The sequence below is a fragment of the Chlamydotis macqueenii genome, chromosome 19 (assembly GCF_036417535.1).
Source record: "Chlamydotis macqueenii isolate bChlMac1 chromosome 19, bChlMac1.mat, whole genome shotgun sequence".
NCBI lineage: Eukaryota > Metazoa > Chordata > Aves > Otidiformes > Otididae > Chlamydotis > Chlamydotis macqueenii.
This window is the reverse complement of record NC_141574.1, coordinates 5,683,415-5,694,594: the sequence shown is the minus strand read 5'-3', so window position 1 is coordinate 5,694,594 and position 11,180 is coordinate 5,683,415. Positions and strand designations below refer to the sequence as shown.

The following is an 11,180-nucleotide window of genomic DNA, read 5'->3' as shown; positions in this document are numbered from 1 at the left end:
TGGCACGGCCCCTTCCCGCAGCTCGGGCTCCTCTGTGACGACGAGACGCTCCTGGCAGCGCTCCAGGTTTTGGTGACAAAGAGTTAAGACAGTCAGAAAACAGAACGTGAAGTCTTTTTTTTTTTTTATATACAGAATACAGGAAAGTTTCTGTAAAGTCTAAAACGTTACAATTACTATGTACAGTGGAACTAGCTGTTCTGCTGCGGGGAGGTGGCATAGAAACAAAAGAGACAGACAGGTTACGACAAACGATCTGCTACAATAGACAATTTGAGGAACGTCATACCACATGTAGCACTGTACACAGCTTTAAAACATTGAAAAAATGCCATCACTGATGTATTTACACAGAATCCAACACTTTTCCTTATTTGAAATAAAAAGTAGGATGGACACCAGGAAAAGAACTCGTTTCTCACTGCCTGTAATACACAGTAGCTACTTGTAGTGCAACCATAGCAGGGAGGGATGGGAGAAATAACTGTGGGAAGAAGAGCGCTTCTTTACATTAAATAAAACAATGATATTGTATAGATTTGCTGTATGAAAACTGTATTTCTCTTTTAATATAAAACTATTGTCACTGGCACAAAATAGAACAAGTTTCTGATTATTTTACAACTGCATGGGAACTATCTGTCAGAGAGAGTCCTCGAGCCAGACAGCGGTCGCCCCTCGCTCTGACGCGTCCTGCTCTCACTGCAGTTTTCCTTTTAAAATGAAATGTATAGTACAAATATATGTGCAAATGCCCCTAAAACTTGAGCAAAAAAGAAAAATTAAAAAAAGTTAAACGTTCTTCATTTCATGCAAACGGTGTGTGAACAGTCTCTGGGCCGACATAGAAAATCCCACCTCGGTTTGTACATTTTTGCATTGCAAGAGTCTTTATTCCAAAGCTCTCTTCCTAAAATTCCTAGGGAACGGAGTTGGACCGCAGCACGGGCACCTGGTGGGGTTTCAGAGAAAGCTTCTCCTCCAAGTCCATGTCTTGTACTAAGGCAGTGTCCCCCTTGGGCTGTTTGGTCGCAAATTCGGTAATGCTGAAAACAAACTGCAGGCAGCCCAGCTTGATGTAACTGCCGTGGTGGAGCAGGGCTGTCCCCTCCCAGCCAGCCCCGCTGCCCCCTATTAAACTGGAGCTGCTGGCTTTGCAGTTACAGGGTTTCCGATGCTGCCCTTGTGCCTGTGAATTCATCACAGCGGCTTCTTCATGCGGCTCTTCTTCTTGTTTTCTGCTTTTATGTCGCTCTGGAAAAGAACAAAAAAAAAAAAAAAAACCACAAAAACACATGTAAGATTTGGGCAGGCCAGCGGCAGCTTGTTTTCATCAACAGGGGCTTCTGCTGAGGTGCCTCAGGGGTAAGGTCCCCCGGCCGTGAGGCATTTTGCTGCAGTGAGCAGCTGATAAAAGGCAAACAGGAATCTCCTCCCAGCTCCGGAGAGGTAGAGGCATTTGCACGGCTGTTTCAGCAGCCAAAGAAAGAGGAAGCCGATCAGGTGGAGAGCAGGAGTAAGCCACGTGGGGATGGGATGCCTGCAGCACAGCCCAGATCACAGCCTGGGAGGGGAGGACACGCATGAGGAAAGCCCTCAGTCCAGCTCTGACCCGGCTGCTTGCCGGAGCTGATGTCAGGCAGGGCTGGAGCGTGGTTAACTCCAGCACCAGAGGCAGGAGCAGCTGAGGCACACCCCAAGCCTGCAGAGGAAGGTCTGGTGGCTCACAGAGAGACTCCTCTTTTTTGCAAGAGGTGCACCAACCGCTGCAGAACAAGGGGCATCAACAAGGAATCGATTTGCACCGGCTCCCATCCCCCTCTAACAGCTGGCGCTATCTCAACACTCACTTATCACGCTCTGCACTTTGGCAACAATACTGCTGGGAGGAGTGGGCGTCATCTTCTCCGAGAAGTCACACGAATACAGAACGTTGTCCACGGTCGTCCCATGCTCACTGTAGTTCAACAGCTCGTAATGTTTCGTATTCTAAAAAAAGAAAGGAAGAGGAGGGAATTGAGACATCAAGTCAGAAGGGCTTCTGCCCGTAATAGCCCTTTGGAGCACTGGAACACATGTTCTCCCTACCACAGTTAAATATCCTCCAGCTTCAGAGACCACCAACGCAACCCTCGTGCATGGCTCACGCTCACAGAACTGCCGGCTTTCCAGCAAGAGCTGCTTCCCAGGATTCTTCCTGGCAGGGCAGGAGGGCTAAAGCAGCTTTGAGGAGAAGGGGGTTTTCCCTACTGCACCTGGACAGATCCTTTGGAATGAGGGATTCAAGCTGATTCTCACGAAGCGAGCGCACCATTTTAAGAGGCCCAAGCCCTGTGCCTAGCACGGAAGAGATGTGCTTTGGAAAGCAGACACAAGATGGCAAGAGGGATGCCAGCATGCTGCAGCAGCCGCAAAACAGAGTCAGCCTGGGATTTACAGGCCTTTTGCAGACGCTGAAATGCCAGAAGACGTTACCGTGACACACAGCATTACACAAGCAGCGTCACGCTCAACTGAGCTTTGCAGAGGATGTTGACAGAGTGGAGGAGATTTCAGGTTAGCTCACAGGAATCATCCGAGGGCTGAAGATCTTGTCCCCCAGAGACTACAGAGCTTTAATCAAGCTACAAAAACTCCCCACGCACCACGGGGGAGTGAGTTTTCAAGTAACCGCCAGACTGCAGAGACCAAGGCCAAGCACCAGCTGTCAATGGCCAGAAACAGCAGAGAGAGGTAAGGAGAGGGAATTCTCCCTCTGCAACGACCACAGCCATAGGGGGCCTGCTGGAGTGTGGAAGTTCAGCGCCTAGAGCCCAACTTAGGCTCGAACACTCTGAGGAGATGCTTCAACACAGACTTAAGGTCTGGATCCCATTACAGAGTGTGTTCTGTAGCTTGTAGTGCACTGGAGGGACGGCTAAAGCCAGCTGCGGGTTAATCCTGGATCCTGCTCAGAGGCTGGTTGACAAACGGTGATATAAAAGACTGTATCTTGCTTCAGAGACCGTTTCCATGCTAAGAGACATCTCCAGCGGCGCTTTTACTGGCAGACCCGCCAGTCTGTTCACTTCAAGAACAAACTAATCTCTGGACTGTAGCTAAAAAGCAACTGTAGACCTCTGTTTGTGCTGAAAGCTTAACTGAAGTTTTAGTTAAATAAATAATTTATACAGAGTACTGCAGATGGGCACAGGCACTTTGTACCACCATCACACCTGAAAGCAAGAGCCTTGGAGCAGTTGCCTGGTTTGTTCCAGCTGAGGTTCAACGTCGATACGTAAAGTTTAGCTTTTATTAGCCACGCAGCTGGATCAAAAAGTATCGAACCGTTTCTATGACTTTTTCTTTCCCCAGACACCAGCAGTGACAGTGCTTACTTGTGGTCAGTCTTTGTCCACAGGCAGTTAGCTCAGAGAAATCACGCTGGCAGAGCTCTGTGCTTCAGAAAAGGGTTTGACAGAAAACGCTGACGCAGCCTTCACTGGAGTGAAACCATTCACAGCCCTGGCTCTTACTTTGTAGTCCACAAAGGAGCACCACACAAAGACAACCTGCTGCCTGCATCTCCAGCTCCCACTGCCGTGCATGCCAAATAATAAAAATAAAATTTAAAAACCCCACGCTCAGGTACTCACCTCATCGTAGAATATGCAGGCGTGTTTGCCAGACACATAGTTACAGTGACCATAGCTTGTAAGGCACACATCCATGTCAGCTCCTGTCAATGGAGGGGACAAAACAGGCTCAGTGCATTTCGGAAAAAAAGAAAAGAAAACTGTCAGGCAGCAGAGAACAACGGACAGAATTAAACTTCAATTAGCAAAACAACAGGGGAGCAACTGCCTTTGTCCGGGCTCCCAGGACTGCATGAATAATGCTGTGATAAGCCACCGAACAAAGTTTCAGTGGGGGAAGGGAAGGCTAGCAGCTCCATGAAGGCTGAAGAGCATTTCACAGTCACTGGGTCTAGGCAGAGCACCAGAAGAATCTACGCAGGAAGAAATGAAACCTGTGAGCAAACCGTAACTCTTCTCTCCATCCGTCCGGCGTTACTCTCCAGGACAGCCATTCTCCTAATCCCGATACCAGTCAGGTTGCAGAAGTGCAACCCCACATAAGATTCAAGTGGACGGGGAATTTCCACGTTTCTTGGTAGCAAAGAATCCCAGCACAAGCGGCCACAATGGGTCTGTTTTCTTCGACACTCACTTGGCAAACACTGGGTGGGGGAGCAGTAAGGGAGAACCACTCTGATTCTGAAAGACGGGGGCAGGAAAAAGCTACTCACCTGTCCCAATGTAGAGGGTTCGATAGCACATATTGACTGCACCCCCTAAGCCCATCAGAGGGTAGAACACCGCCCGGGCTTGCACTTCCTTCCTTTGCGCTGCAAGATAAAAAGAAATGACTTGAACAATGTTATCAGCTACGCAGGCTGCCTGACCCCAGGGTCCCCAGAAAGCACAGATCCTGCGGAGGATGTAGTAGCTTTGGCCTAAACCCCAATTCCCAACCCTCTAGGAATGTTTGTGCATTAAGCATCTTTCTGCCAGTCAGAGAAAATTGCTCTCCCCAGTAACCCATCCGAGCCATGCAATTGGGGGAACGTTAATACCGAGTGTGCACAATGGAGCCACACTGAGGAAAACACAAGCCTCCTGCCACTAGCTTCTTTCTTAATCTCTTCCACTTCGCGTAATCAAAGAGCCGAGTCTCGCTGTCAAAGAGCCACTTAAAAAAAATTGGTGCTGGTGAATGTCACCAACTTAACAGCTGCAATTTCACTTTTAGGGGAGCTGGAGGAAAAACACATGGGTTGAACAGGGCTTTATCCAGGGACAACCCAGCTCCCAGGACAGGATGATTTACTGAGTGGACTCTTTCACCCTTGGGTCGGTCCCTACAGCAAGCACAGTGGTTGCTCCAGGGCTCAGCCTCCAGAGCAGCTCCCTGGCAGCCGAGTTCAAATTGCACGCTTGCACATGCCCGCATTAACTGGAGAGAAAAGTCTTCTGCAGAAGGATTTCAGCAGCAATCTTCTGGACACAAACCCCTTATACATCAGAATTTAGGCCTCTCCTGATACTACATCTGCACAGCAGTTTTACACCAAGAATGTGAAATCAAAGAGCAGAACATGAAGATTACAAGAGATTGTTTGCAGAGCCACCTACGTCAAGAACATTGGCCACACTGAGTGGCATCTCTGGACGTGCAGCACTCAACGCAGCTGAAATGCGCAGGTTCCAGCTGCCCTGCACAAGTCCTTTCAGCTGTCCGGCTCTGCTGGCTCAACGGGGTTCACCAGAGGCTTTGGATCTAATATTTCATCAGCAATGCTAAACAGTCAGCTGGATGCATCATTCCTGCCCCAAAAGGGTGATGGGTTAAGACAGCACCAGTTTGCCTTTTAAAAGGCAGACTGCTGAAGAATTTCCAGAACTTGTCTGTTACGAGCAGCACAGGAGCGCAGCTCGTATCACAGCCTGGCGCTGCGTCCTACAGCAGTGTTCAAAAGAAGATCGACAAAGCATTTAGAGAATGCTGGGATGCTACGGCAGCAAGCGAGCAGGCAAGCACAGAGTTTCAGAAGCAGGTTACTGACTGCTAGCAGACTTCCAGAGATCTTATCTTGGATATTTACCCCCAGGCCTAGCAGAGGGGGAGCAGACAACTGCTCCCACAACAAGGCTGTCCAGTTAGTGCTTGAAAGCAGATTAAATTAACTGGCTGCAGGCAGAGGAGCATGAAGCCCTGTTTGCCCTGCAGCTTTAGGTGTTAGCAGGCTGATACCAGTGATCACAAACAAAGGCAACGCTGAACTCAGCGCTGGAATCTGGATATTTCAAACAGAAGCGCAAGTTGTTTTCCATTATTTGTATTAGTTGCATTTAGGGTTTCAGCTTGACAGTAACATTATTCTGAACAGGCAATGACAATGTCACACATATTCTGTGCCACAGTTCCTCCTGTTCACGCATATGTCTCACAAGCAATTTCTCCAGAAAGAGAGAGCAGGAATTCACATATTTCTCTTGCTCATCTCAAAGATGAGGACAAAAAAAAAAAAAAAAAAAAAAAAAAAAGGCAGCTGAACCTTCCCATCCCTTGCTAATTCTAAGATGAATAAAACACAACTTCACTAAAGATTTCCAGCAGAAAATCAGAAGTTACCAAAGGTATTGCCATAATTTGCAAGTAATGAAGTAGAGGGACCTGAAGGAGCTTCTGGCCAGTGAACATCCAGAGGGGGGATGAGAGGAAAGGAACATAAAGGGCAGCATCAGACAGATACCAGAAGAAGCGGGAGATCTCCTTCAATAAACGCGCAAGGGAGTGCCAAAAAGCTGTGGCTCAACATAAACCAACTATTCTAGGGCTGCTCTTACCTTCAATGTGGTTTCCCACAGGAGACTGCTGATGGGAACTGACACTGCTTGCTAGAGACTGAGCTTTGGAAGGAAAGAGCTGATGTATTCTCTGCAAGGCCAGAAACTTGATCAGCTGCTCATCCAGCATATTTATCTCAATCGCTGTTAATAAACAAAAAGCAATTAGTAAGTCATTCATGGAAAGGGCGCAATCTGAGCTGCAGTGGATCTAACTGTCCCACTTTCAAACCTGCCATTTGCTTCAACAGCAAAGACTTGACAAATTTTGCAATATCAAGAATCTTACATAAAAGTGGATCTATTTGTATCATCTCCTGTGAGCAGCGTGCGAGGAGAGCGCCAGCAATGGCCAGAGCGCTACAATTCAGGCAACAAGTGGAAGTTTAGGGGACCAAGGACTAGAAAGCTGAAAATCTGCCTTCGTGGCTCAGAGTCAACAGGTCTGCAGAGGCAGACATCGCGCCCCTTTGGGCAGCGGGTTGGCTCCCTCTTGCGAAGTGCCATTGTCTCGTTAGAAAGTCCAACTCTGCATTACAGAGAACAGAGAAAAGCGGTAACCACATCTGCAGCTGCTACAGGCTCATTTTTGAGTCACACACTTTTGTAGCAGGGTCAATTAAACCAAACAGGGCAATTCAGGCAATATTATTAACAAGCTTTAAAGCGGATCTGTGGCTGATAGCTTTGAAGAATTTATAATTGTAAAGCCCTACAGAGGTCTGTTTTCTGGCAGCAGGCTGGCTGGCTAACCTCTTCTTCCAAGAGCTTTCTCCACCTTGACGACAGTTAAAATGGCAAGCAGAAGAAGCAAAGCTGTAACGGCCCTTCCTGATAGCAGAGAGGTAAATCTGGGCAGGCGGAGCGGTTTGGGTTCACCCAAGAAAAGAGGGTCACACTGGCCACGCCAGAAAGGCCGTTCTTCAGATAGAGAAGTCGTTTCTGGCAACAGCCTCGCTATGCTACTGATGATTGCTGTTCAGCAGTCTCCTCCTCCTGAAGTCACTCTGCTAGGGTTTGGCATTTCTTGCCAAGCGCAACAAAAGGAAAATAAAAAATGGGCCAGTCTAGGAGAAGACTGACAGAAGCAGAAATAAATCAGAAAATTAACTGACCCAATAGAGCATCACCACTCAGGTGACTGCTTGACTGCAAGATCTATTGTTGCTGGACTTTATGCCCGTCAGGAACAGCTCTGGATTGCAGCTAGCACCACAACATGGCAGGGCTGCAGGTTTCTGCATGTGAATTCCACCTGGAAAGCAGCCCGTGCGATAGCTTTATGATCGTTCCCCAGAAAAGCTTCAGGCAGAAACACTTCATTGGCCTTGCTGCCTTGGCAACGCTACAAGTCAGGAAGCATGTGACATATTTAAGGTAATGTATACCCAGCCCCGCCCTCACCTGACTGCAACCCTTCCTTATTTCTGGAACTTTTCCTCAAGCAGAGACTGAAGCAAACACAAAGGGCTAGTAGAGACTGATAATGAACTAAATACTCACCGCCATCCATAAATGCTTTCAGGGAACTGGTGAGGTCCAACATTGCTGCAGAGTTTGAAGTGAGTGATGAGGGTAGAGTTAAAGCGCTTCCTATGGATAAGGTGTTGGGACTGACCTTACCATCTACAGAGAAAGATGGTGCAGAGAAGGTATGTCACTGTGACGTTCCTCAGACATTCACCCAGCCCTCAGGCTGCGCTTCACTTCCAAGCTGCTCAGAATCACTAATTTTGCTCATGGTCATGCTTTGAAAAAGGCCTGAATAAGAGGCCGTTAGCCTTTCTTCTCCTCACAGAAGGACCAGTGTGTGCCTCTAAACAGAGCCAACTGCCAGCTTCTGCCTCTCACCTCCAGTTGTCAGAGGAAGTCTGGACCTATACATTTAAGCTCCTACTCCCAGTATGAAGCTGGAGAGATGAGGGACAGTAAGTGATGTCGTGCTACGGAGACTGGAAAGATGAACACCAGGTCTCCAGGAGCCTGCAGAGCTTGCTAAGCCCAGAGACATCTGCCAAGGAGCTTGTCTAGGTCTGAATATGCATAAAAAGTATAGTTGCCACCTTTTTAATTCTGCACAATTATCAAGTTTGGGGTGTACTTCACTGTCTAACTAAGAATGTGACAGTCATAAGTAGATTTTATTATTCACAAAATAAAATCCTACTGGCTTTGTCAGTGGCCATGCAGCTGAAAGAGGCAATGGCAAATGCCAGGGAACAAAATCCCTTTAATGCACTGACACCAGATCTTCTTGAGTTGGTTTGCTTAAAACTACTATAAGCCTGAAACTTATGTCAAAAAAAAAAAAAAGAAAGTCATAAAAGATTTGTATTTTTGTACTGTAACAAAATTTGCACACTATAATTTAAGATTTGTTATATACATGTATCATTTTAGATGGAAAATCTAAATATTTACAGCTTTCCCAAGAGACACCGCACCAAAATGATACTTTAATCTGTGTTTTGTAGAACACAAAGCTTTGCACCAAAAGCAATTATTTAACACCTTAAGTAACTGCAAAATTATGTAGGGCTTGCAGTGCTTCTCAAACCACAAGCAAGACATTTTCTACAGTATGGTCTCATTTCCTCTACTAAAACTTCTCCCAGTCTTGCATTTCTAAGCAGGGCACGGTCAAACTAGCAGCCTGGGAGTAACCAAGTTTGTTCAGCAATAAGCAAGGAGGTCAAGTACCCTGGGGACTGCTTCCAAACACGAGGTAAAGCTCAGAAGTTACTCACTAAGGAATTTTAAAAAGAATAATAAAAAGATGTTGCCTCTGCTGCTTGCAATCACCAGATCTGAGCTGCTCCATGCAAGCCTGCCACTGAGCAGCTAGGAACTGCAAGAGAAGTGCCAGACAGCTCTGTCGCATGCTTCTCAGCAACTGCTTCAAACCCAACCTGCACAAAGGCTTTGCTGGTTTGAGCACTGAGCGGGTGCGGGGAAAGGGAAGAGGAGAATGCTTTAAGCAAAAGCTTATTCTAGCAAAGTTTGAGTTACGGGCAGTTACGCTGCCTTCAAAATCTAATATCAGCTATCAACATCTTTCACTTGATGTTTTTATATGGAAGAATGGGTACGTTACACTTGAACAGCAAGGGTTTTGAGTACAACTCAGGACAGAGCTGGTATATCCTACCCTCTATTAACAGACTAGCGGATACTAAGCAGACCACAGCTTCCCAAGTCCGCATGTCTCTGCCATCAAGGCTGCGCACTGGAAGACTTCAAACACACCTGTACTAGGGGACACACCATCACCAGAACTGTCACTGTGTCCAGAGATCACAGGATCAGATGCCAGACAGCTGGTCCTGTGAGGAGGACTGCCTTGCAATCAAACCAGTACTTTAAAACAAACTGCTCGTTTTAAAGCAGTATTGGAGCAGCCAGTTGTTGCAACAGTGAGACAGCAGCCAACTGATTTAAAATTACTGAGTTCCCCTCTCAGGTACATGCACAGCCAGCAAAAATACATCCCGTGGCTCCCATGAAGGGACCTAGGACAGAGAAGAGTTGAGAAACTTCTCCCAGCTCTCCACAGAAAGCCTAATTCCCAGTTAAAGGAGAGCATGCTGCTAGAGCCTTGAGGTTCAGAGTAACGGTTAGCCTGAACACGTTCCCAGCCCTGGGGGCCAAGATCAGCTGTTTGGCACGTACCTGAAGGTGGTGCTGGTGAACAGAATCTGTTTGTGGACCCAACAGCAGAGATCCCATCTGCCGCAGCCTGCGGAGGGGTGAGTGCCCTCGTGGCGGTCAGAGGGGAGCCCACAGATCGCAGCTCTGCCGTCAGCGGCGGTCCTATCTGCGTCTGCACATTCTTTCTTTGCAAAGTGCTGGTGGTCTCCAGGCTGGCACAGGAGCTCGATACGGACGTAGGTATACTCGTGACTGGCACAGAACCCCTTTGTGCACAAGAAACGGGTCCTGCTACGTTCTCCGTTTTGACAATGGTTCCAATGGTGTGATTCAGAAGTCCACAAGTCGCTGGGGGCGTGAGGGGCCGAGGCCACGTTTGCCGATGAGACAAAACAGGTATTGTGTTCCCAGATCCAACTAGCCTCTGGGAGTCAGTCAACTGTGCTGAAGATTCGGACGAAATGCCATAGAAATGAGGACCGTTTACTTTAATGTCAGAGGCTGTCGGCCCGTTTGAAGTCCCGCAAGACGACACCTTCTTGGATTTATCTATACAAGAGCTGCAGTTGACATCTTCCTGTGACAAAGTCTGCTGGGATTGTGACGAGCTCAAGGAATTCTGGGTGGTAATCCCTGAGGTGCAGGATGACATGGAATAGAGGGAAGGTGTGGGTGCCTTGTCAGCTGCCTGGTAAGGGTTGGCGAGTGAGCCGTCTGCCACAATAACAGGCTTAATATCAGCCTTCTCTGTTTGTTCAGAGTCCCAAAGCGAAGTCATCTGCTTAGCAGATAAATGTTTCAATATGCTGCACTGGAGCGCAACAACACTACAGAGCCACTGGGAGGAAGAAAAAAAGTGCAGGTTAGCTCCGCGGGCAGACAGTGCCCCAAACCTCAACAGTCAGTCCAACGCTCACAGAGCTTGAATTCAGCTGCCTCACTGTGCTGCTGGCCGCTCAGATGCAGCCTGGAATGACAGCATCTGCTCTGATGCTCGTCTAGAATTAGGAGAAAACTTTGTCCAGATGTACAAAAGCACAACCAAAATGAGGTACTGTTTACCTCTGTGCTGGGGACAGAACACAGAGGAGGCGAGACTAAAGGAGGGGCCAAGGCACTTCCTCACCCCCAAACTCTTCCTTC

At 47.8% G+C, this 11,180-nt stretch overlaps 1 protein-coding gene across 4 annotated transcripts in view; it reads right to left on the bottom strand.

The window, feature by feature from the left end:
- Positions 1-95: 95 nt before the first annotated feature.
- The window catches only part of PHF12 (PHD finger protein 12), a 32,880-nt gene continuing 21,795 nt past the window's right edge, over positions 96-11,180 (bottom strand). For 3 of the 4 annotated variants that reach the window (XM_086762936.1, XM_086762939.1, XM_086762938.1), the window contains exons 9-15: positions 10,059-10,875; positions 7,893-8,015; positions 6,390-6,533; positions 4,289-4,387; positions 3,636-3,718; positions 1,851-1,989; positions 96-1,254 (exon numbers count right to left, since the gene is read on the bottom strand). In XM_086762936.1, coding sequence (XP_086619062.1) covers positions 920-1,254; positions 1,851-1,989; positions 3,636-3,718; positions 4,289-4,387; positions 6,390-6,533; positions 7,893-8,015; positions 10,059-10,875 — 1,740 coding nt within the window. In that variant the 3' untranslated portion in view covers positions 96-919. The remainder of the gene's footprint in view (positions 1,255-1,850; positions 1,990-3,635; positions 3,719-4,288; positions 4,388-6,389; positions 6,534-7,892; positions 8,016-10,058; positions 10,876-11,180) is intronic. The other variant, XM_086762937.1, reaches the window with a different exon arrangement.